Here is a 24,534-nt window from a genome sequence, read left to right as displayed (position 1 = left end):
GGGTTATTATTGGGGGTTATTATTGGGGGGTTATCATTGGGGGTTATTATTGGGGGGTTATTATTGGGGGTTATTATTGGGGGGTTATTATTGGGGGTTATTATTGGGGGTTATTATTGGGGGGTTATTATTGGGGGGTTATTATTGGGGGTTATTATTGGGGGGGTTATTATTGGGGGGGTTATTATTGGGGGGTTATTATTGGGGGGTTATTATTGGGGGTTATTATTGGGGGGTTATTATTGGGGGTTATCATTGGGGGTTATTATTGGGGGTATTGTAAACCTGTTGGACTTTAACCTGGTGTTGTTAAACTCCTTCCTGTGTTTCCCGCAGTCCAACACCGACATCTCCACCCTCACCTGGAGCAGCAGCGGCGGCGGTTTTTTCCGTTGCTCTCGCGGCGGGTTTGAAATTTGAACAGTGCGCAGGCGCGGCCCTGGAGGCGGGACAGTGAGCAGGGAGGGTGCGCGGCTGGCTCCCTACAATGCGCAGGCGCGGGATTGGGAGCGCGTCCTGATCTGGTGGGGGCGGGACGGCAGGAGACTGGGCTGTTCGTTTGTGGGGGCGCGGGGCGCTGAGAGGGAGGGGGCGGGGCGGGGCGCTGAGAGGGAGGGGGCGGGGCGGGGCGATGAGTGGGAGGGGGCGGGGCGGGGCGCTGAGAGGGAGGGGGCGGGGCGCTGAGAGGGAGGGGGCGGGGCGCTGAGAGGGAGGGGGCGGGGCGCTGAGAGGGAGGGGGCGGGGCGCTGAGAGGGAGGGGGCGGGGCGCTGAGAGGGAGGGGGCGGGGCGCTGAGAGGGAGGGGGCGGGGCGGGGAGTGGGAGGGGGCGGGGCGAGGCGAGGCGGGAAAGTTCGGGTTGGGGCTGGCGTGGGGGCGGAGGGGTGGTGTCGGGGCCTGGAGGGGACAGTGCGCAGGCGCAAGGAAGTGGGTGCGGAGGAAACGGCGGCGGGAATCCAGAAAAAAGAGTGAGACTGAGGGAGGGAGAGTCTATTGGGGGATGGGTGGGGAGTCTATTGGGGGGGAGGAGGGTCTATTGGGGGGGGAAGAGGGTCTATTGGGGGAGGGGGTTCTATTGGGGGGAGGGGGGTCTATTGGGGGGGGAGGAGGGTCTATTGGGGGGGGAGGAGGAGGGTCTATTGTGGGGGAGGGGGGTCTATTGGGGGGAGGGGGGTCTATTGTGGGGGAGGAGGGTCTATTGTGGGGGAGGAGGGTCTATTGGGGGGGGAGGAGGGTCTATTGGGGGGGGAGGGGGGTCTATTGTGGGGGAGGGGGGTCTATTGTGGGGGAGGAGGGTTTATTGGGGGGAGGGGGGTCTATTGTGGGGGAGGGGGGTCTATTGTGGGGGAGGGGGGTCTATTGTGGGGGAGGAGGGTCTATTGTGGGGGAGGAGGGTCTATTGGGGGGAGGGGGGTCTATTGTGGGGGAGGGGGGTCTATTGTGGGGGAGGAGGGTCTATTGGGGGGGAGGAGGGTCTATTGGGGGGGGAGGAGGGTCTATTGGGGGGGGAGGAGGGTCTATTGGGGGGGGAGGAGGGTCTATTGGGGGGGAGGGGGGTCTATTGGGGGGGAGGGGGTCTATTGGGGGAAGAGGGTCTATTGGGGGAGGGGGGTGCAAGTTTGGCGAGAGATGGTTAAATATGAGGCGGGGCTGAATGGGAGAGTGGTTAAATAGGGAAGGTGTTGGGGTGTGGGGGTTGAATAGGGGAAAGGGCAGAGCTGTGAGGGTAATTAATTTGGGGAAGGGGTAAATGGTGGGCTTGAGGGGGTTGGGGGTTGATATAGATGGGTTTGAGAGGAAGTACTTTGGCAGATTTCTGTAAATTAACCCTCTGATTTTCCAGAGAATGGAGGACACGGTGACGAAGCTAAGGAACTGGGCCCTGGGCATGGGACTCCGCACTGAGAACATTCTGTCTGAAACCGCATTGCGAAAGTACGGAGAGTTACAACCGTTTGATCGTTATGTACCCTCATTTCTCACTGCATCCTCACTCACTGCACTGTCCGCAACACTGCTCCCAAAGGTGTGAACTGAATTGAGAGGTTATAACCATCAGGATTAACTGAACACGCCGGGGCTCTTTAAGGCAGAGGGAGTGACCCAATCGAGGGATTCAATTCTGCAAGGGTTTCGAAACGGTCAACATACAGAAGATCTTTCCCCTTGTGTGGGGGAGAGACCAGAACCTGGCGACATCGATATCTGACAGTCACTGATAAATCTATTGGGAATTCAGGAGAAACTTCCTTACCCAGAGAGCGGGGAGAATGTGGGACTCGCCCCCACAGGGAGTGGGGGAGAATGTGGGACTCGCTCCCACAGGGAGTGGGGGAGAATGTGGGACTCGCTCCCACAGGGAGTGGGGGAGAATGTGGGACTCGCTCCCACGGGGAGTGGGGGAGAATGTGGGACTCGCTCCCACGGGGAGTGGGGGAGAATGTGGGACTCGCTCCCACGGGGAGTGGGGGAGAATGTGGGACTCGCTCCCACGGGGAGTGGGGGAGAATGTGGGACTCGCTCCCACGGGGAGTGGTTGAAGTGTACAATGTGTGAGGCTGAATACTGTGTCTTTTTGAACACAACCTGTTGCTCAAATCATTTCTGCATTCCACACATCTGGACAAATGCCAAATTCCCAATGCAGCAGCGTAATAGTGAGGAAGGTTTAACACGTGGCATTAGGCCTGATGTGTGCAAAGCAGAAAGCTTCAACAAGATATCCCTCTCCATGAAGATTCAAGTTCTGAGTTTTATTTTGAAAATGGCCTTTATATCTCACGGTTAAAAATATTTCTAAATGATGTGAACCGAAACCTCGGAATGATGAATGTAATTTTTGTTACCTGTTTGTTTTCAGTCTGTGCAGTGGCCAGTGTCGAGACATCTGGGAATATGTGGTCCTTCACGTTAACACAAAAGAGTGAGTGACACTTGCTGCCTTCACCTGGAGTTCCACAAACCTTTAAAACTTCATTCGCGGGGTGTGTGTGTCGCTGGCCAGGCCCCGGCTTTTACTCCCCATCCCTAATTGCCCCTGGAAGGTGGTGGGTGAGCCGCCTTTGTGAACCGGCTGCAGTCCCTGTGTGGTGCAGGTACACCCACAGTGCAATCTGACCTGCCCCAGGGGCGGCACGGTAGCACGGTGGTTAGCACTGCTGCTTCACAGCTCCAGGGTCCCGGGTTCAATTCCCGGCTCGGGTCACTGTCTGTGTGGAGTTTGCACATTCTCCTCGTGTCTGCGTGGGTTTCCTCCGGGTGCTCCGGTTTCCTCCCACAGTCCAAAGATGTGCGGGTTAGGTTGATTGGCCAGGCTAAAAAAAATTGCCCCTTAGAGTCCTGGGATGTGTAGGTTAGAGGGATTAGTGGGTAAGGTATGTGGGGGTGGGGCCTGGGTGGGATTGTGGTCGGTGCAGACTCGATGGGCCGAATGGCCTCCTTCTGCACTGTAGGGTTTCTATGATTTCTAGGTCGTTCCCACAGACAGCAGCAACAACATCACCTGGTGGCACTGACTCATTGCTGATGGGACCAATTCTGGAACCAGGATGTCAGCACAAACTCCCCCGCCACCCCCCCTCAATGTTCACTCCCTCAGCACTGACCCCCTAACAGTGCGGCACTCCCTCAGCACTGACCCTCTGACAGTGCGGCACTCCCTCAGTACTGACCCTCTGACAGTGCAGCACTCCCTCAGCACTGACCCTCTGACAGTGCGGCACTCCCTCAGTACTGACCCTCTGACAGTGCGGCACTCCCTCAGCACTGACCCTCTGACAGTGCGGCACTCCCTCAGTACTGACCCTCTGACAGTGCGGCACTCCCTCAGCACTGACCCCCTAACAGTGTGGCACTCCCTCAGTACTGACCCTCTGACAGTGCGGCACTCACTCAGCACTGACCCTCTGACACTGCGGCACTCCCTCAGTACTGACCCTCTGACAGTGCGGCACTCCTTCAGTACTGACCCTCTGACAGTGCGGCACTCCCTCAGTACTGACCCTCTGACAGTGCGGCACTCCCTCAGTACTGACCCTCTGACAGTGCAGCACTCCCTCAGTACTGACCCTCTGACAGTGCGGCACTCCCTCAGTACTGACCCTCTGACAGTGCGGCACTCCTTCAGTACTGACCCTCTGACAGTGCGGCACTCCCTCAGTACTGACCCTCTGACAGTGCGGCACTCCCTCAGTACTGACCCTCTGACAGTGCGGCACTCCCTCAGCACTGACCCTCTGACAGTGCGGCACTCCCTCAGCACTGACCCCCTGACAGTGCAGCACTCCCTCAGCACTGACCCTCTGACAGTGCGGTGCTCCCTCAGCACTGACCCTCTGACAGTGCAGCACTCCCTCAGTACTGACCCTCTGACAGTGCGGCACTCCCTCAGTACTGACCCTCTGACAGTGCGGCACTCCCTCAGTACTGACCCCCTGACATAGTTAAAAGGACGGATAGGAGATCCTGCGGGAACGAGAGAGACTCGCGGTTGGTGTGTTGCTTCCCAGGTGCCAAAGTCCATGATGTCTCGGATCGTGTTTTCGAAATCCTTAAGGGGGAGGGGGACCAGCCCCAAGTTGTGGTTCACATAGGCACTCAAGACATGGGTAGGAAAAGGGATGGGGATGTAAGGCAGAAATCCAGGGAGTTAGGGTGGAAGCTTAGGGCTAGAACAAACAGAGTTGTTATCTCTGGTTTGTTACCCGTGCCACGTGATAGTGAGGAGAGGAATAGGGAGAGAGAGCAATTGAACACGTGGCTACAGGGATGGTGCAGGAGGGAGGGTTTCAGATACCTGGACAATTGGGGCTCTTTCTGGGGTAGGTGGGACCTCTACAAACAGGATGGTCTGCACCTGAACCAGAGGGGTACCAATATCTTGGAGGGGGAAATTTGGTAATGCTCTTCGGGAGGGGTTAAACTTATTCAGCAGGGGGGTGGGTACCTGAATTGTAGCTCCAGTGAATAGGCGGTTGAGAGGAGTGAGGTCATGGATGAGGTTTCAGGGTCGCAGGAGTGTACCGGCAGGCAGGAAGGTGGTTTGAAGTGTGTATACTTCAACGCCAGGAGCATCCGGAATAAGGTGGGTGAACTTGCAGCATGGGTTGGTACCTGGGATTTCGATGTTGTGGCCATCTCGGAGACATGGATAGAGCAGGGACAGGAATGGTTGTTGCAGGTTCCAGGGTTTAGATGTTTCAGTAAGTGCAGGGAAGGTGGTAAAAGAGGGGGAGGTGTGGCATTGTTAGTCAAGGACAGTATTACAGTGGCAGAAAGGACATTTGATGAGGACTCTTTTACTGAGGTAGTTTGGGCTGAGGTTAGAAACAGGAAAGGAGAGGTCACCCTGTTGGGAGTTTTTTTATAGACCTCTGAAAAGTCCCAGAGATGTAGAGGAAAAGATTGCAAAGATGATTCTGGATAGGAGCGAAAGTAACAGGGTAGTTGTTATGGAGGACTCTAACTTTACAAATATTGACTGGAAAAGCAATCGTTCGAGTACTTTAGAGGGGTCAGTTTTTGTCCAATGTGTGCAGGAAGGCTTCCTGACGCAGTATGTAGATGGGCCAACAAGGTGTTAGATTTGGAGGTAGGTGAGCACCTTGGTGACAGTGACCACAATTCGATTACGTTTACCTTAGCAATGGAAAGGGATAGGTATATACCAAAGGGCAAGAGTTATAGCTGGGGGAAAGGAAATTATGATGCGATTAGGCGAGATTTAGGTGGCATAGGTTGGGGAAGGAAACTGCAGGGGATGGGCACAATTGTAATGTGGAACTTGTTCAAGGAACAGCTACTACACGTCCGCGATAAATATGTACCTGTCAGGCAGGGAGGAAGCAGACGTGTGAGGGAAACGTGGTTTACTAAGGAGGTTGAATCTCTTGTGAAGAGGAAGAAGGAATGTTAAGATGAGACGTGAAGGCTCAGTTAGGGCGCTTGAGAGTTACAAGTTAGCCAGGAAGGACCTAAAGAAAGAGTTAAGAAGAGTCGGGGGGGACATGAGAAGTCTTTGGCAGGGAGGATCAAGGAAAACCCTAAAGCTTTCTATAGGTATGTCAGGAATAAAAGAATGACGAGGGTAAGATTAGGGCCAGTCAAGGACAGGAGTGGGAAGTTGTGCGTGGAGTCTGAAGAGATAGGAGAGGCGCAAAATGAATATTTTTTGTCGGTATTCACACTGGAGAGGGACAGTGTTGTCGAGGGGAGTACTGAGATGCAGGCTGTTGGACTGGACAGGATTGAGGTTCATAAGGAGGAGGTGTTAGCAATTCTGGAAAGGGTAAATATAGATAAGTCCCCTGGGCCGGATGGGATTTATCCTAGGATTCTCTGGGAGGCTCGAGAGGAGATTGCAGAGCCTTTGGCTTTGATCTTTGTGTCGTCATTGTCTACGGGAACAGTGCCAGAAGACTGGAGGATAGCAAATGTTGTCCCCTTGTTCAAGAAGGGGAGTAGGGACAACCCTGGTAATTATAGCCCGGTGTGCCTTACTTCTGTTGTGGGCAAAGTATTGGAAAGGATTATAAGAGATAGGATTTATGATCATCGAGAAAGGAATAATTTGATTAGGGATAGTCAGCACGGTTTTGTGAAGGGTCGGTCATGCCTCACAAACCTTATTGAGTTCTTTGAGAAGGTGACCAAAGAGGTGGATGAGGGTAAAGCGGTTGATGTGGTGTATATGGATTTCAGTAAAGGTTTGATAAGGTTCCCCACAGTAAGCTATTGCAGAAAATACGGACACATGGGATTGAGGGTGATTTAGTGGTTTGGATCAGGAATTGGCGAACTGTAAGAAAACAGAGGGTGGTGGTTGATGGGAAATATTCATCCTGGAGTTCAGTTACTAGTGGTGTACCGCAAGGATCTGTTTTGGGGCCACTGCTGTTTGTCATTTTTATAAGTGATTTGGATGAGGGCGTGGAAGGATGGATTAGTAAATTTGTGGATGACACTAAAGTCGGTGGAGTTGTGGACAGTGTGGAGGGAAGTGGCAGGTTACAGAGGGACATAGATAAGCTGCAGAGCTTCTGAAAGATTGTATGAGGAAAGGCTGAGGGACTTGAGGTTGTTTTCGTTAGAGAGAAGAAGGTTAAGAGGTGACTTAATAGAGGCATACAAGATGATCAGAGGATTAGATAGGGTGGACAGTGAGAGCCTTTTTCCCCGGATGGTGATGGCTAGCACGAGGGGACATAGCTTTAAATTGAGGGGTGAGAGATATAGGACAGATGTTAGAGGTAGGACAACACTGTCCCTCTCCTGTGTGAATACCGACGAAAAATATTCATTTAGTGCCTCTCCTATCTCTTCAGACTCCACGCACAACTTCCCACTCCTGTCCTTGACTGGCCCGAATCGTACCCTCGTCATTCTTTTATTCCTGACATACCTATAGAAAGCTTTAGGGTTTTCCTTGATCCTACCTGCCAAAGACTTCTCATGTCCCCTCCTGGCTCTTCTTAACTCTTTCTTTAGGTCCTTCCTGGCCAGCTTGTAACTCTCAAGCGCCCTAACTGAGCCTTCACGTCTCATCTTAACATAAGTCTCCTTCTTCCTCTTGTCAAGAGATTCAACCTCCTTAGTAAACCACGATTCCCACACACGTCTGCTTCCTCCCTGCCTGACAGGTACATATTTATCAAGGACACGTAGTAGCTGTTCCTTGAACAAGCTCCACATTACAATTGTGCCCATCCCCTGCAGTTTCCTTCCCCAACCTATACCACCTAAATCTCGCCTAATCGCATCATAATTTCCTTTCCCCCAGCTATAACTCTTGCTCTTTGGTATATACCTATCCCTTTCCATTGCTAAGGTAAACGTAATCGAATTGTGGTCACTGTCACCAAGGTGCTCCCCTACCTCCAAATCTAACACCTGGCCTGGTTCATTACCCAGTACCAAATCCAATTTAAATTGAGGGGTGAGAGATATAGGACAGATGTAAGAGGGAGGTTCTTTATTCAGAGAGTAGTAACGGCGCCCCCTCGCCTCTAGCCCCCCCCGGCGGCGCGGCGCCCCCTCGCCTCTGGCCCCCCCTGGCAGCGCAGCGCCCCCTCGCCTCTGGCCCCCCCCGGCAGCGCAGCGCGGTGCCCCCCCTCCCCCTGCCTTGTCACAGAGTGACTGACGCCTGCCCTCCGTGTTTAGTGTCGGAGTTTAACCTCCGGTCTTCTTGAGCTGTAACTGGTCCTTTCTCTCCGACAGGAACGTGAGGAATTTCAAGGGGAATCTGCAGTGATATCCTTCATGTTGTGCCCAGGTTTTAACACCAGCTCCGGAGAGCTTTGAGTGACAGGTGCACAGGACTGCATGTCTGCTGGATCTTGGACTGGGGGCGGGGCGGGGAACCGACATGTCGCAGTAATCCCGCTTTCCCGCACTCATCCCATATCCTTGAAGGTGATATTTCAAGTGCTCATCCTAATACTCCTTAAAGGTTGTTAGGTTTCCACTACCTTCCCAGGCAGTGCCGCACTGACCCTCTGACAGTGCGGCACTCCCTCGGCCCTGGCCCCCTGACGGTGCGGCGCCCCCTCAGCGCTGACCCTCTGACAGTGAGGCACTCACTCAGCACTGACCCTCTGACAGTGCGGCACTCCCTCAGCACTGACCCTCTGACAGTGCGGCACTCCCTCAGCACTGACTCTCTGACAGTGCAGCACTCCCTCAGTACTGACCCTCTGACAGTGCGGCACTCCCTCAGTACTGACCCTCTGACAGTGCGGCACTCCCTCAGCACTGACCCACTGACAGTGCGGCACTCCCTCAGTACTGACCCTCTGACAGTGCGGCACTCCCTCAGCACTGACCCTCTGACAGTGCGGCACTCCCTCAGCACTGACCCTCTGACAGTGCGGCACTCCCTCAGCACTGACCCTCTGACAGTGCGGCACTCCCTCAGTCCTGACCCTCTGACAGTGCGGCACTCCCTCAGCACTGACCCTCTGACAGTGCGGCACTCCCTCAGCACTGACCCTCTGACAGTGCGGCACTCCCTCAGTCCTGACCCTCTGACAGTGCGGCACTCCCTCAGTACTGACCCTCTGACAGTGCGGCACTCCCTCAGCACTGACCCTCTGACAGTGCGGCGCTCCCTCAGTACTGACCCTCTGACAGTGCGGCACTCCCTCAGCACTGACCCTCTGACAGTGCAGCACTCCCTCAGTACTGACCCTCTGACAGTGCGGCACTCCCTCAGTACCGACCCTCTGACAGTGCAGCGCTCCCTCAGCACTGACCCTCTGACAGTGCAGCACTCCCTCAGTACTGACCCTCTGACAGTGCGGCACTCCCTCAGCACTGACCCTCTGACAGTGCGGCACTCCGTCAGCACTGACCATCTGACAGTGCGGCACTCCCTCAGTACTGTCCCCCTGACAGTGCGGCGCTCCCTCAGCACTGACCCTCTGACAGTGCGGCGCTCCCTCAGCACTGACCCTCTGACAGTGCGGCACTCCCTCAGCACTGACCCTCTGAAGGTGTGGCGCTCCCTCAGCGCTGACCCTCTGACGGTGCGGCGCTCCCTCGGCGCTGAACCTCTGACAGTGCGGCACTCCCTCAGCACTGACCCTCTGACAGAGTGGCACTCCCTCAGCACTGACCCTCTGACAGTGCAGCACTCCCTCAGCACTGACCCTCTGACAGTGCGGCACTCCCTCAGCACTGACCCTCTGACAGTGCGGCACTCCCTCAGCACTGACCATCTGACAGTGCGGCACTCCCTCAGCACTGACCCTCTGACAGTGCGGTGCTCCCTCAGCACTGACCCTCTGACAGTGCGGCACTCCCTCAGCACTGACCCTCTGACAGTGCGGCACTCCCTCAGCACTGACCGTCTGACAGTGCGGCACTCCCTCAGCACTGACCCTCTGACAGTGCAGCGGTCCCTCAGCACTGACCCTCTGACAGTGCAGCGCTCCCTCAGCACTGACCCTCTGACAGTGCGGCACTCCCTCAGCACTTACCCTCTGACAGTGCGGCACTCCCTCAGTACTGACCGTCTGTCAGTGCGGCGCTCCCTCAGCACTGACCCTCTGACAGTGCGGCGCTCCCTCAGCACTGACCCTCTGACAGTGCGGCGCTCCCTCAGCACTGACCCTCTGACAGTGCGGCGCTCCCTCAGCACTGACCCTCTGACAGTGCGGCGCTCCCTCAGCACTGACCCAGCGCATTCCAGATTCCCACCACCCTCTGAGTGAATTTTTTCTCAAATCATAGAATCCTTACAGTGCAGAGGGAGAACATTCAGCCCACCCACCACAATCCCACACAGACCTATCCCCGTAACCATACTTATTTACCCTGCTGCTTCCTCTGACACTAAGGGGCAATTTAGCACGGCCAATCCACCTAACCCGCACGGCTTTGGAGTGTGGGAAGAAACCCACGCAGACACGGGGAGAATGTGCAGACTCTGCACAGACATGATCCAAGGTCAGAATCAAGCCCGGGTCCCTGGCGCTGTGAGGCAGCTGTGCTAACCATTGTGCTGCTCCTCTGTCATCCCCTCTGAATCTTCTGACCTTAAAACTCTGCCCCCTCGTGACTGACCCTCAACCCAGGGGAACAGCGGCTCCCTGTTCACCCTGTCCCTCCCCCTCAGAATCTTATACACCTCAATCATGCCCCCCCTCAGCCTTCTCTGCTCCAGAGAAAACAATCCCAGCCTATCCAGTCTCTCCTTACAGCTGGAATGTTGCATCCCAGGCAGCATCCTGGTGAATCTCCTCTGCACCCCCTCGAGTGCGATCACCCCCTTCCTGTGGTGAGGTGACCAGAACCACACACAATACTCCAGCTGTGGCCTCACCAACGCTCTGTACAGCTCCAACATTACCTCCTTGCGGTTATACTCAAAGCACCAGATTCCATGAAGGTAAGTGAGATCAAGTGATAATGCTGACGGCAACTGAATTGGCCAAAGATGCAGCACTGACGGAAGGGTCTTGTGGAAAGAGAGAGTGAGGTTGAGAATGGAGGCACAGACTGTTCTCGAAATGGGGAAAGGCTTCGGAAATCAGAAACACAAAGGGACTTGGGAGTCCTTGTTCAAGATTCTCATAAAGTTAACGCGCAGGTTCAGTCGGCAGTTAAGAATGCAAATGTAATGTTAGCATTCATGTCGAGAGGGCTAGAATACCAGAGCAGGGATGTGCTTCTGAGGCTGTATAAGGCTCTGGTCAGACCCCATTTGGAGAATTGAGAGCTGTTTTGGGCCCTGTGTCTAAGGAAGGATGTGCCGGCCTTGGAAAGGGTCCAGAGGAGGTTCACAAGAATGATCCCTGGAATGAAGAGCTTGTCGTATGAGGAACGGTTGAGACTCTGGGTCTGTACTCGATGGAGTTTGGAAGGATGAGGGGGGATCTTATTGAAACTTACAGGATACTGCGAGGCCTGGATAGAGTGGACGTGGAGAGGATGTTTCCACCAGTAGGAAAAACTAGAACCAGAGAACACAACCTCAGGCTAAAGGGACGATCCTTTAAAACAGAGATGAGGAGGAATTTCTTCAGCCAGAGAGTGGTGAATCTGTGGAACTCTTTGCCGCAGAAGGCTGTGGAGGCCGGGTCATTGAGTGTCTTTAAGACAGAGATAGATCGGTTCTTGATTAATAAGGGGATCAGGGGTTATAGGGAAAAGGCAGGAGAATGGGGATGAGAAAAATATCACCAATGAATGAATGGCGGAGCAGACTCGATGGGCCGAGTGGCCTCATTCTGCTCCTATGTCTTATGGTCTTACAGAGATAGGGAGGGGTGTAGGGGCTGGAGGAGGTTACGGAGATAGAGAGGGGTGTAGGGGCTGGAGAAGGTTACAGAGATAGGGAGGGGTGTAGGGGCTGGAGGAGGTTACAGAGACAGGGAGAGGGTGTAGGGTGCTGGAGGAGGTTATAGAGACAGGGGTGTATGGGGATAGGGAGGGGGTGGAGCGATTACAGAGATCATGCGTAACCAGGAGCCAATGGAAGGATTGGAAATACAGATGGGTAGAGTTTGGTTATCCGGATGACAGGTTATTTTCCCGCACGGATTTTGAGACTTTCCTTGACTCATCAATCAGGAACCGGTGGGTGAAAGGCTCTCAGGTGAGTGGTGAGGACAAGACTTTGTAAAAATGTCTCAATGTCTGCTCTCTGGGCATCTACAGGTTAGATAGCGTAAAGGTCACTCGACACTGTCCCCATCAAACACTCCCAGGACAGGTACAGCACGGGGTTAGATACAGAGTAAAGCTCCCTCTACACTGTCCCCCATCAAACACTCCCAGGACAGGGACAGCACGGGGTTAGATACAGAGTAAAGCTCCCTCTACACTGTCCCCATCAAACACTCCCAGGGCAGATACAGCACGGGGTTAGATACAGAGTAAAGCTCCCTCTCCACTGTCCCCATCAAACACTCCCAGGACAGGGACAGCACGGGGTTAGATACAGAGTAAAGCTCCCTCTACACTGTCCCCATCAAACACTCCCAGGACAAGTACAGCACGGGGTTAGATACAGAGTAAAGCTCCCTCTACACTGTCCCCCATCAAACACTCCCAGGACAGGTACAGCACGGGGTTAGATACAGAGTAAAGCTCCCTCTACACTGTCCCCCATCAAACACTCCCAGGGCAGGTACAGCACGGGGTTAGATACAGAGTAAAGCTCCCTCTACACTGTCCCCATCAAACACTCCCAGGGCAGGTACAGCACAGGGTTAGATACAGAGTAAAGCTCCCTCTACACTGTCCCCCATCAAACACTCCCAGGACAGGTACAGCACGGGGTTAGATACAGAGTAAAGCTCCCTCTACACTGTCCCCATCAAACACTCCCAGGACAGGTCCCGCACGGGGTTAGATACAGAGTAAAGCTCCCTCTACACTGTCCCCCATCAAACACTCCCAGGACAGGTACAGCACGGGGTTAGATACAGAGTAAAGCTCCCTCTACACTGTCCCCATCAAACACTCCCAGGACAGGTACAGCACGGGGTTAGATACAGAGTAAAGCTCCCTCTACACTGTCCCCCATCAAACACTCCCAGGACAGGTACAGCACAGGGTTAGATACAGAGTAAAGCTCCCTCTACACTGTCCCCATCAAACACTCCCAGGACAGGTACAGCACGGGGTTACATACAGAGTAAAGTTCCCTCTTTGCGAGTCCAGTTGCCATTCACCGTTAGGATTGAATTTTCTGCGGCTTTCCTTGTGTTCCGCTAGGTTAAGTTGTCCGGCAAGGAGCAGGAGAAGAAGAGGAAGCTTCTGGAACAGTTGGTGTCTCTGAGGGCAGATGTGCAGCAGCTGGATGAGAGCAGTGACCGAGAGCAGCAGGACATCGAGGGTGAGCCATTCATCAGTGTCCAGGCAGCAGCTGTCAGTAACTGTGGACGGCAGCGAGCTCCAGTCTCCCCCCATCCAGACAATCTCTCACTCCATCATCATTAACGCGCTGATCCAGCCAGCTGTGTTCCCAGAACTGGACTGGGAGGCACTGGAGAATGTGCCAGAAACATTCAAAAACTGGATCCCGGAAGTGATAACTGTCACTGAGGGAGTGACCTCAGTAAAAGAATGCAAGATTCACGGAGACAAGCCACTTGTGTGGGTGAGAGACTGGAACGAGGGGGACATCGATATCTGACAGTCACTAATAAATCTAATGGGGAAATCAGGAGAAACTCCCTTACCCAGAGAGTGGGGCGTATGTGGGACTCGCTCCCACGGGGAGTGGGGGAGAATGTGGGACTCGCTCCCACGGGGAGTGGGGAGAATGTGGGACTCGCTCCCATGGGGAGTGGGGGAGAATGTGGGACTCGCTCCCACGGGGAGTGGGGGAGAATGTGGGACTCGCTCCCACGGGGAGTTGGGTAGAATGTGGGACTCGCTCCCACGGGGAGTGGGGGAGAATGTGGGACTCGCTCCCACGGGGAGTGGGGGAGAATGTGGGACTCGCTCCCACAGGGAGTGGGGGAGAATGTGGGACTCGCTCCCACGGGGAGTGGGGGAGAATGTGGGACTCGCTCCCACGGGGAGTGGGGGAGAATGTGGGACTCGCTCCCACGGGGAGTGGGGGAGAATGTGGGACTCGCTCCCGCGGGGAGTGGGGGAGAATGTGGGACTCGCTCCCACAGGGAGTGGGGGAGAATGTGGGACTCGCTCCCACGGGGAGTGGGGGAGAATGTGGGACTCGCTCCCACGGGGAGTGGGGGAGAATGTGGGACTCGCTCCCGCGGGGAGTGGGGAGAATGTGGGACTCGCTCCCGCGGGGAGTGATTGAGATGAATATTATCGATGTATTGAAACAGAAAGCTGGATAAACACATGAGGGAGAAAGGATGGGGTGAAATGTTGAGGAGGGTGGGAGGAGGGTGGTGTGAGGCAGGAACACCAGCACAGAGCAGATGGGCCGAATAGCCGTTTCCCGAGCCGGGATTAACGTGGTGAATCGGTCCAATCAAATGTCCATGATCAACATTTCATCGATTTACTTGAAGGTTCCCATGGATGAGAGGATTTCTGTTCGTGCAGAGAGATGAGGACAAGCTGTTTTCTTATTCATTCCTGGGACACGGGCATCGCTGGCTGGGCCGGCATTTATTGCCCATCCCTCGTTACCCTTGGAGGGCAGTTGAGAATCAACCACATTGCTGTGGCTCTAGAGTCACATGTAGGCCAGACCGGGGAAGGACGGCAGATTTCCTTCCCTAAAGGACATTAGTGAACCAGATGGGTTTTTCCAACAATTAATAATGGTTTCAAATTCATCAGTAGATTCTTAATTCCAGATATTTTTTATTGAATTCAAATTCCACCAGCTGCCGTGGCGGGATTCGAACCCGGGTCCCCAGAACATGAGTTTCTGGATTAATAATCCAGCGATGATACCACTGGGCCATCGGCTGCCCTGTCATTGAGATCGTTCCCCTCGGAGCAGAGAGGGTTCAGGGGAGATTTACGAGAACATTCCCGGGGACGAGGGGGCTTCAGTTCAGGCGGAGAAGCTGGGATCGTTCCCCTCGGAGCAGAGGGTTAAAGGTTGGGGGGAGGGGGCAGGAGGGCAGAGGGTTTGGATGGAGTGAATGAGGAGAAAGTGTTTCCAGTGACAGGAGGCTCGGTAACCGGAGGGGACACAGAGTGAAGAGAATCGGGAAAAGAACCAGAGGGGGGGGAGATGAGGGGAATTTTATTTTGGACACACAGCGAGTTGTTGTGATCCGGAAGGCGCTGCCTGAAAGGGCACTGGAAGCTGATTCAACAGGAACTTTCAAAAGGGGCAATTGGGGAAATACTGGAAGGGGGAAAATTGGCGGTGATTGTGAGGAGAGAAAGCAGGGGAGAGGGGAGGGAATGGGGGCGAATCGTTTTTTTTGATTTATTGATGGAATGTGGGTGTCGCTGGCTGGAGCAGCATTTCCTGATCATTCCGAATCACCCCTTGAAGTGAGTGTCCCACTGAGACATTCCAGAGGGGCAGCTTAGAGTCCCCCACATTGCTGTGGATCAGACCAAACCAGGTAAGGATGGCAGATTTCCATCTCTAAAGAACATTACTGAAACAACAGTGGTTCATGATCGTCATGGGGTGGCACAGTGGTTAGCGCTGCTGCCTCACAGTGCCAGGGACCCGGGTTCGATTCCCGGGGGCACGGTGACACAGTGGTTAGCGCTGCTGCCTCACAGTGCCAGGGACCCGGGTTCGATTCCCGGGGGCACGGTGGCACAGTGGTTAGCGCTGCTGCCTCACAGCACCAGGGACCCGGGTTCGATTCCCGGGGGCACGGTGGCACAGTGGTTAGCGCTGCTGCCTCACAGCGCCAGGGACCCGGGTTCGATTCCCGGGGGCACGGTGACACAGTGGTTAGCGCTGCTCCCTCACAGCGCCAGGGACCCGGGTTCGATTCCCACTCGGGTCACTGTCTGTGTGGAGTTTGCACATTCTCCCCGTGTCTGCGTGGGTTTCCACCGGGTGCTCCGGTTTCCTCCCACACTCCAAAGATGTGCGGGTTAGGTGCATTATCATGCTAAATTGCCCCTTTGTGTCCAAAGGTATGTAGGTGGATTAGGGGGGTAAATATGTGGGATTATGGGATAGGGCCAGGGTAACATGCAATTTCGGAGAGTTGGTGCAGACTCGATGGGTTGAATAGCCTCCTGGACTGCAGAGATTCCATGATGACATTTTTAATTCCATTAAAATTTCACCATCTGCCCTGGTGGGATTCGAGCCCGGGTCCCCAGAGGGTCACGCTGGGTCTCTGGATGAGTAGCCCAGTGACAATACCACTATGCCACCTCCCCTTGATGGGTCTTTCAAAGAACAGGCAATGGAACAATGGGATGGATTCTGTGTAACGAGAGCAGCGGTGGACCGGCCCTCCCTCATGTTACTGACTGTTTCCATGCAGAGCAAACACTGAGGGAGACCCGCGAGAGGCTGCAGGATCTGAAAGATCGCAACACTCTGCTGAAAGCCTTCCTGCAGCGAGCAGGAAGCCAGAGGAAGAGGCTTCAGGAACAGAGCAAGAAGGTGGATAACCGACTACACGCTTTCAGACATATTGGCAGGTGAGCTCGGCCAGGGGTAACAATCCTTCCTTTCTGTTCGCTTGCTGACGGAGTGCCGCACTGTCAGAGGGTCAGTGCTGAGGGAGTGCCGCACTGTCAGAGGGTCAGTGCTGAGGGAGTGCCGCACTGTCAGAGGGTCAGTGCTGAGGGAGTGCTGCACTGTCAGAGGGTCAGTACTGAGGGAGTGCCGCACTGTCAGAGGGTCAGTGCTGAGGGAGTGCTGCACTGTCAGAGGGTCAGTGCTGAGGGAGTGCTGCACTGTCAGAGGGTCAGTGCTGAGGGAGTGCTGCACTGTCAGAGGGTCAGTGCTGAGGGAGTGCTGCACTGTCAGAGGGTCAGTGCTGAGGGAGTGCTGCACTGTCAGAGGCTCAGTACTGAGGGAGTGCCGCACTGTCAGAGGGGCAGTGCTGAGGAGTGCTGCACTGTCAGAGGGTCAGTGCTGAGGGAGTGCTGCACTGTCAGAGGGTCAGTGCTGAGGGAGTGTCGCGTTGTCAGAGGGTCAGTACTGAGGGAGTGTCGCGTTGTCAGAGGGTCAGTGCTGAGGGAGTGCCGCACTGTCAGAGGGTCAGTACTGAGGGAGTGCCGCACTGTCAGAGGGTCAGTGCTGAGGGAGTGTCGCGTTGTCAGAGGGTCAGTACTGAGGGAGTGCCGCACTGTCAGAGGGTCAGTGCTGAGGGAGTGTCGCGTTGTCAGAGGGTCAGATACTGAGGGAGTGCCGCACTGTCAGAGGGTCAGTACTGAGGGAGTGCCCCTGTGAGGCCACACTGTCAGAGGGTCAGTGCTGAGGGGGATTCTGCCCAGAATGGCTTGCTTTACGAGGCACTTTCACATGATTAAAGTTGCTGACATTTTTCACTTTCTCTCCCCCGCCCTCCCCTCTCCCCCGCCCTCCCCTCTCCCCCGCCCTCCCCTCTCCCCCGCCCTCCCCTCTCCCCCGCCCTCCCCTCTCCCCCCGCCCTCCCCTCTCCCCCGCCCTCCCCTCTCCCCCGCCCTCCCCTCTCCCCCGCCCTCCCCCTCTCCCCCGCCCTCCCCTCTCCCCCGCCCACAGTAAAGCAGATCAAGGGGTCGGAGTGGGCAGTGCGCACCGTGGCAAGTTGTGGCATGGGACTGGTCAGGAACCTGAGGTTCTGGTAAGTAAGTCGATTGTCCAGTGGTTTATTAGAATTCATTGCGAGGGGAATGGAACGTCGAAGTCAGCAAGTTTTTTTGCAGTTGTCCAAGGCCTTTTTCTTATTCCTCCCTGGGACACGGGCGTCACTGACTGGGCAGCATTTATTGCCCATCCCTAGTTGTCCTTGGAGGGCAGTTGAGAATCAACCTCATTGCTGTGGCTCTGGAGTCACATGAAGACCAGACCGGGGACGGACGGCAGATTTCCTTCTCTAAAGGGAACCAGATGAGTTTTTCCGACAATCGACAATGGTTATCAGTTGATTCTTAATTCCACCATCTGCCGTGGCGGGATTTGAACCTGGGTCCCCAGAACATTATTCTGGATTCTGCATTAATAGTCTCTGTTTCTGGATCAATAATCTAGCGATAATACCACTCGGCCATTGCCTCCCCAAGTATAACCGCAAGGAGGTAATGTTGGAGCTGTACAGAGCGTTGGTGAGGCCACAGCTGGAGTATTGTGTGTGGTTCTGGTCACCTCACCACAGGAAGGGTGTGATCGCACTCGAGGGGGTGCAGAGGAGATTCACCAGGATGCTGCCTGGGATGCAGCATTCCAGCTGTAAGGAGAGACTGGATAGGCTGGGATTGTTTTCTCTGGAGCAGAGAAGGCTGAGGGGGGGCATGATTGAGGTGTATCAGATTCTGAGGGGGAGGGACAGGGTGAACAGGGAGCAGCTGTTCCCCTGGGTTGAGGGTCAGTCACGAGGGGGCAGAGTTTTAGGGTGGGGGGGCAGGAGATTCAGAGGGGATTTGAGAAAAGCTTTTTCACTCAGAGGGTGGTGGGAATCTGGGATGCGCCGCCTGGGAGGGGAGTGGAAGCCGGGAACCTCTCAACCGTTAAAAAACAAGTGCAGGAAAATGGGATTGGCGCCACTTTGGTGGTAGATATTGTCAGTGGCGACTGGATGGGCTGAGGTACCTTCTCTGCGCTGTCTGACTCTCTGAGAAGGTTCACTCGGCTGTGAGCTGGGATATATAGTGAAGAAAGGCTGGACAGGTTGGGGCCTGTGTCGATTCGAGTTTAGGAGAATGAGAGGTGAACTTATTAAAACATTTGTAAGATATTGAGAGGGGCTTGACAGGGTGAAACCCTGACGGATGTTTCACCCAATCGGGGGGACTAGAACGAGGGGCACAGTTTCAGAATGAGGCGTCTCCCATTGAAGACGGAGATGAGGTGGGGTTCCGCCTCTCAGAGGGTGGTCAGTCTGTGGAATTCTCGCGGGGGGTGAGGGGGGTGCTGAATATATTTGAGGCTGACTTCGAGAGATTTCTAATCCACAAGGGGTCGAGGGTTGTGGGGAACAGACAGGAAAGTGGGGTTTATTCCACAACCAGATTGGGTATGATTTTCAGGAAAGTGGAGTTGGCTCGAGGGGCTGAATGGCCTCCTCCTGTTCTTGTGTCCCTCTGTGTGTGAGGTGTGTCTGATGCCTCCTGCTGTAACTGACTGTGAGTGGGCTGTGCTCACCGCCATGTTCAGACCTGTTAGTTAGACCTGGTGAAGACTGAGGAGGTTTTATTGGCGGCGGGGGCGGAGAGGGGGGGGGTAGGGGATTGGGTTACCGTTCTGTACTGTTGTGGGGGGTGAGGGGGGGGGCTCACCCACTTTAACCCACTCTCCATGGGAGAGATGCCAGGGTACGGCTCCCTTTGTCGCCACTGACACGCCCACTACAGCCAGCCGGTTTCTACTTCATCCACCTGAAAAGTCCGTGTAATTGTCCAGTATCAGGAGGAGGCTATTCTGCCCATCCGAACTGTGCTGTCCTGTCTGTCCTCCTCTTTCTCCCGTTGCCCCTTCAGGAATTGATCCCATTCTCAGTTCGACTGCATCATCTCCTATTGTATTCTTTCAGGCAGTGCCTTCTCGGTCACAGACGCTCCCCACACGCTCAGCGCTGGCCCTGTGTTCCATATTTTATATTTCTGGGCTCGAGGGAGAACTCTGCAAAACAGAGTTAAACTCAACATTTTACTCAGTTACCAACGGCCTGCATTAGGACATATTCGAGCAGCATGGGGCAGGCAGGTCCACGTTAACTCCTTTCAGACTTTGTAGCATCTTGCTAGGCCATTTCGAAAGGTATTTAAGAGTCAACCACGCTGCTGTGGGTTGGGCAGACCAAGTAAGGTTCAGCAGCTCCCAGAGCAGGTCAGAGGCTGCGGATCCTGCGGAGAGTAACTCACCTCCTGACTCCCCAAAGCCTGTCCACCATCTACAAGGCACAAGTCAGGAGTGTGATGGAACACTCCCCACTCGCCTGGATGGGTGCGGCTCCAACAACACTCGAGAAGCTCGACACCATCCAGGACAAAGCAGCCCCGCTCGATCGACACGCTAACCACAAACACTCACTCCCTCCCCCACCGACGCACAGTGACAGCCGTGTGTACCGTCTACAAGATGCACTGCAGCAACTCACCAAGACTCCTTAGGCAGCACCTTCCAAACCCACCACCTCTACCATCTAGAAGGACAAGGGCAGCAGATACCTGGGAACACCCCCACCTGGAGGCTCCCCTCCGAGTCACTCACCATCCCGACTTGGAAATATATCGGCCGTTCCTTCACTGTCGCTGGGGTCAAAATCCTGGAACTCCCTCCCTAACAGCGCTTTGTATAAATCCCTTTGAATGTGGATTGTCCACAGGGTCATTGGCGTTACCTTCAGGGAAAGGAGACACAAATGTCTTCGCTCCTGCTGGATCAGCTGCTCACCTGGTCCCACCGCTGTCGATGGGGTTTTCCGTTGATCCGGTGGGTGACAGGCGGGGTGGAGAGGTGGGCGCTGGGTTCAGCGGAACCAGACAATCCCACTGGCAGGAATTAACGGAAGATTCCGCCCTTTTGAAATCCAGGTCCAGTTTTTATTATTTTAGGAAGTAGCTGTGTTGAAAGTATATTCAGATTTACAAATAATAATGTGAGGCCGAGGCTCCGTGACCCAATAATGAGCCAGAACACGCTGCCTACGACAGCGGTGGAAGCACAGACGGGGAATGATTTCATAAGGAGGTTGGACGGAGATTGAGGGAAATAGATTTGCAGTGATTCGGGAATGAAGCTGAAGACTGGGTCACTCGACAGAGAGTTAGTGTGAATGGTCTCTTCCCATATTGTAATCATTGACTGTATACAGACTCTGCCTGTGGGATCCTGTCTGAATTATAATGCTCGCTCTCTCTCTCAGCAAGATGCTCGGGGAGCTTGTTTCACCAGATTCCAGCTCTTAAAGTCACTCTATGATGAGCAGCAGACAACACAAGGAGGCAACAGGTGAGTACCTCTCTCAGCTCTCTGTCCGAACCCTTGGCCCCTTAACCAGAACTCCAGAGATTAGGACCCAGATCCCGCGGAAGGGTTGAGTAGGAGGACAGAATAAAGAAGCACTGAGGTTTCACAAGGTGGGAGTGAGTGATGGGGGTTACAGAGATAGGGAGGGGCTGGAGGGGGTTACAGAGATAGGGAGGGGCTGGAGGGACAGGAGGGGATTACAAAGATAGGGAGGGGATGTAGGGACAGGAGGGGTGAGAGAGAGAGGGACGGAGTGTCGGGACTGGAGGAGGTTACAGAGATAGGGAGGGGGGTGTAGGGGCTGGAGGAGGTTACAGAGATAGGGAGGGGTGAAGGGACTGGAGGGGTTAGAGAGATAGAGAGGGGTGTAGGGGCTGGAGGGGGTTACAGAGATAGGGAGGGGTGTGGGGACTGGAGGGGTTAGAGAGATAGGGACGGGGTGTCAGGACTGGAGGAGGTTACAGAGATAGGGAGGGGGGTGTTGGGGCTGGAGGGGGTTACAGAGATAGGGAGGGGCTGGAGGGGGTTACAGAGATAGGGAGGGGTGTCAGGACTGGAGGAGGTTACAGAGATAGGGAGGGGCTGGAGGGGGTTACAGAGATAGGGAGGGGTGTCAGGACTGGAGGAGGTTACAGAGATAGGGAGGGACAAGGTATTGGAACAAAAGATTGAGTACATTGTACACCATGCCGTCACTGACAAGGTGCCAGCTGTGTGTCCGAATACTATTCTAATTCGGAAGTTGAACGTTATTTGCTGTTTTTTACCCAACATTTATCGAAAAGCATTTGTTCTTCACGCAGCGATGGGGGTCGAGACGTCAGGAGTGGCAATTATCAACAGTGGCTGAACCAGATAGAGGTGAGTGCCCCCCACGCACACACTGACTCTCACTGGGGTACGGGTCCCACACACACTGACTCTCACTGGGGGACGGGTCCCACACACACTGACTCTCACTGGGGGACGGGTCCCACACACACTGACTCTCACTGGGGTACGGGTCCCACACACACTGACTCTCACTGGGGTACGGGTCCCACACACACTGACTCTCACTGGGGTACGGGTTCCACACACACTGACTCTCACTGGGGTACGGGTCCCACACACACTGACTCTCACTGGGGTACGGGTTCCACACACACTGACACTCACTGGGGTACGGGTTCCACACACACTGACTCTCACTGGGATACGGGTTCCACACACACTGACTCTCACTGGGGTACGGGTTCCACACACACTGACTCTCACTGGGGTACGGGTCCCACACACACAGACTCTCACTGGGGTACGGGTCCCACACACACTGACTCTCACTGGGGTACGGGTCCCACACACACTGACTCTCACTGGGGTCTGGGTCCCACACACACAGACTCTCACTGGGGTAGGGGTCCCACACACACTGACTCTCACTGGGGTACGGGTCCCACACACACTGACTCTCACTGGGGTACGGGTCCCACACACACTGACTCTCACTGGGGTACGGATCCCACACACACTGACTCTCACTGGGGTACGGATCCCACACACACTGACTCTCACTGGGATACGGGTTCCACACACACTGACTCTCACTGGGGTACGGGTCCCACACACACTGACTCTCACTGGGGTACGGATCCCACACACACTGACTCTCACTGGGGTACGGATCCCACACACACTGACTCTCACTGGGGTACGGGTCCCACACACACTGACTCTCACTGGGGTACGGGTTCCACACACACTGACTCTCACTGGGGTACGGGTTCCACACACACTGACTCTCACTGGGGTACGGGTTCCACACACACTGACTCTCACTGGGGTACGGGTCCCACACACACTGACTCTCACTGGGGTACGGGTCCCACACACACTGACTCTCACTGGGGTACGGGTCCCACACACACTGACTCTCACTGGGGTACGGGTCCCACACACACTGACTCTCACTGGGGTACGGGTCCCACACACACTGACTCTCACTGGGGTACGGGTCCCACACACACTGACTCTCACTGGGGTACGGGTTCCACACACACTGACTCTCACTGGGGTACGGGTCCCACACACACTGACTCTCACTGGGGTACGGGTCCCACACACACTGACTCTCACTGGGGTACGCGTTCCACACACACTGACTCTCACTGGGGTACGGGTCCCACACACACTGACTCTCACTGGGGTACGGGTTCCACACACACTGACTCTCACTGGGGTACGGGTCCCACACACACTGACTCTCACTGGGGTACGGGTTCCACACACACTGACTCTCACTGGGGTACGGGTTCCACACACACTGACTCTCACTGGGGTACCGGTTCCACACACACTGACTCTCACTGGGGTACGGATCCCACACACACTGACTCTCACTGGGGTACGGATCCCACACACACTGACTCTCACTGGGGTACGGGTCCCACACACACTGACTCTCACTGGGGTACGGGTCCCACACACACTGACTTTCACTGGGGTACGGGTCCCACACACACTGACTCTCACTGGGGTACGGGTCCCACACACACTGACTCTCACTGGGGTACGGGTCCCACACATACTGACTCTCACTGGGGTACAGGTCCCACACACACTGACTCTCACTGGGGTACGGGTCCCACACACACTGACTCTCACTGGGGTACGGGTCCCACACACACTGACTCTCACTGGGGTACGGGTCCCACACATACTGACTCTCACTGGGGTACGGGTTCCACACACACTGACTCTCACTGGGGTACGGGTTCCACACACACTGACTCTCACTGGGGTACGGGTTCCACACACACTGACTCTCACTGGGGTACGGGTTCCACACACACTGACTCTCACTGGGGAAGTGCAATTCTGTTTGCAGTAGCTGGCAGTGTAGTGTACAGATTTTTGGAGTGTGTGGTGACTGTATTTGTGCCATCACAGGGGGTCAGTGTGAGCCACCCACCGAACCACATCCTCGCAGCAATCGAGAGCCTCGCAGCCGAGAATAAAGAGGAGCTGATGGAACTCCAATCAGAAGTGGACGTGGTGAAGGACATGGAGGCTCTCAGGTAGAACCGCTACACCGTCTCCCTAACCCCGTGCTGTACCTGTCCCGGGAGTGTTTGATGGGGGACAGTGTAGAGGGAGCTTTACTCTGTATCTAACCCCGTGCTGTACCTGTCCTGGGAGTGTTTGATGGGGACAGTGTAGAGGGAGCGTAACTCTGTATCTAACCCTGTGCTGGACCTGTCCTGGGAGTGTTTGATGGGGACAGTGTAGAGGGAGCTTTACTCTGTATCTAACCCCGTGCTTTACCTGTCCTGGGAGTGTTTGATGGGGACAGTGTAGAGGGAGCTTTACTCTGTATCTAACCCCGTGCTGTACCTGTCCCGGGAGTGTTTGATGGGGACAGTGCAGAGGGAGCTTTACTCTGTATCTAACCCCGTGCTGTACCTGTCCTGGGAGTGTTTGATGGGGACAGTGTAGAGGGAGCTTTACTCTGTATCCAACCC

At 55.0% G+C, this 24,534-nt stretch overlaps 1 protein-coding gene across 1 annotated transcript; it reads left to right on the top strand.

The window, feature by feature from the left end:
• Positions 1 to 938: 938 nt before the first annotated feature.
• Positions 939 to 24,090, top strand: haus5 (HAUS augmin-like complex, subunit 5; the record flags this gene model as incomplete). The annotated part of the gene is made up of 11 exons (XM_078208585.1): positions 939 to 965; positions 1,841 to 1,932; positions 2,858 to 2,920; positions 8,212 to 8,244; positions 12,067 to 12,091; positions 13,216 to 13,336; positions 16,401 to 16,560; positions 17,609 to 17,690; positions 20,931 to 21,016; positions 21,838 to 21,895; positions 23,963 to 24,090. Coding segments are annotated over exons 2-11 (845 nt in total), but the record flags the coding sequence as incomplete, so codon positions are not given.
• Positions 24,091 to 24,534: the final 444 nt, after the last annotated feature.

The sequence above is a fragment of the Mustelus asterias genome, unplaced genomic scaffold (assembly GCF_964213995.1).
Source record: "Mustelus asterias unplaced genomic scaffold, sMusAst1.hap1.1 HAP1_SCAFFOLD_3996, whole genome shotgun sequence".
NCBI lineage: Eukaryota > Metazoa > Chordata > Chondrichthyes > Carcharhiniformes > Triakidae > Mustelus > Mustelus asterias.
Note: the sequence above shows the minus strand (reverse complement) of the source record. Positions and strands in the feature narration are given on the sequence as shown.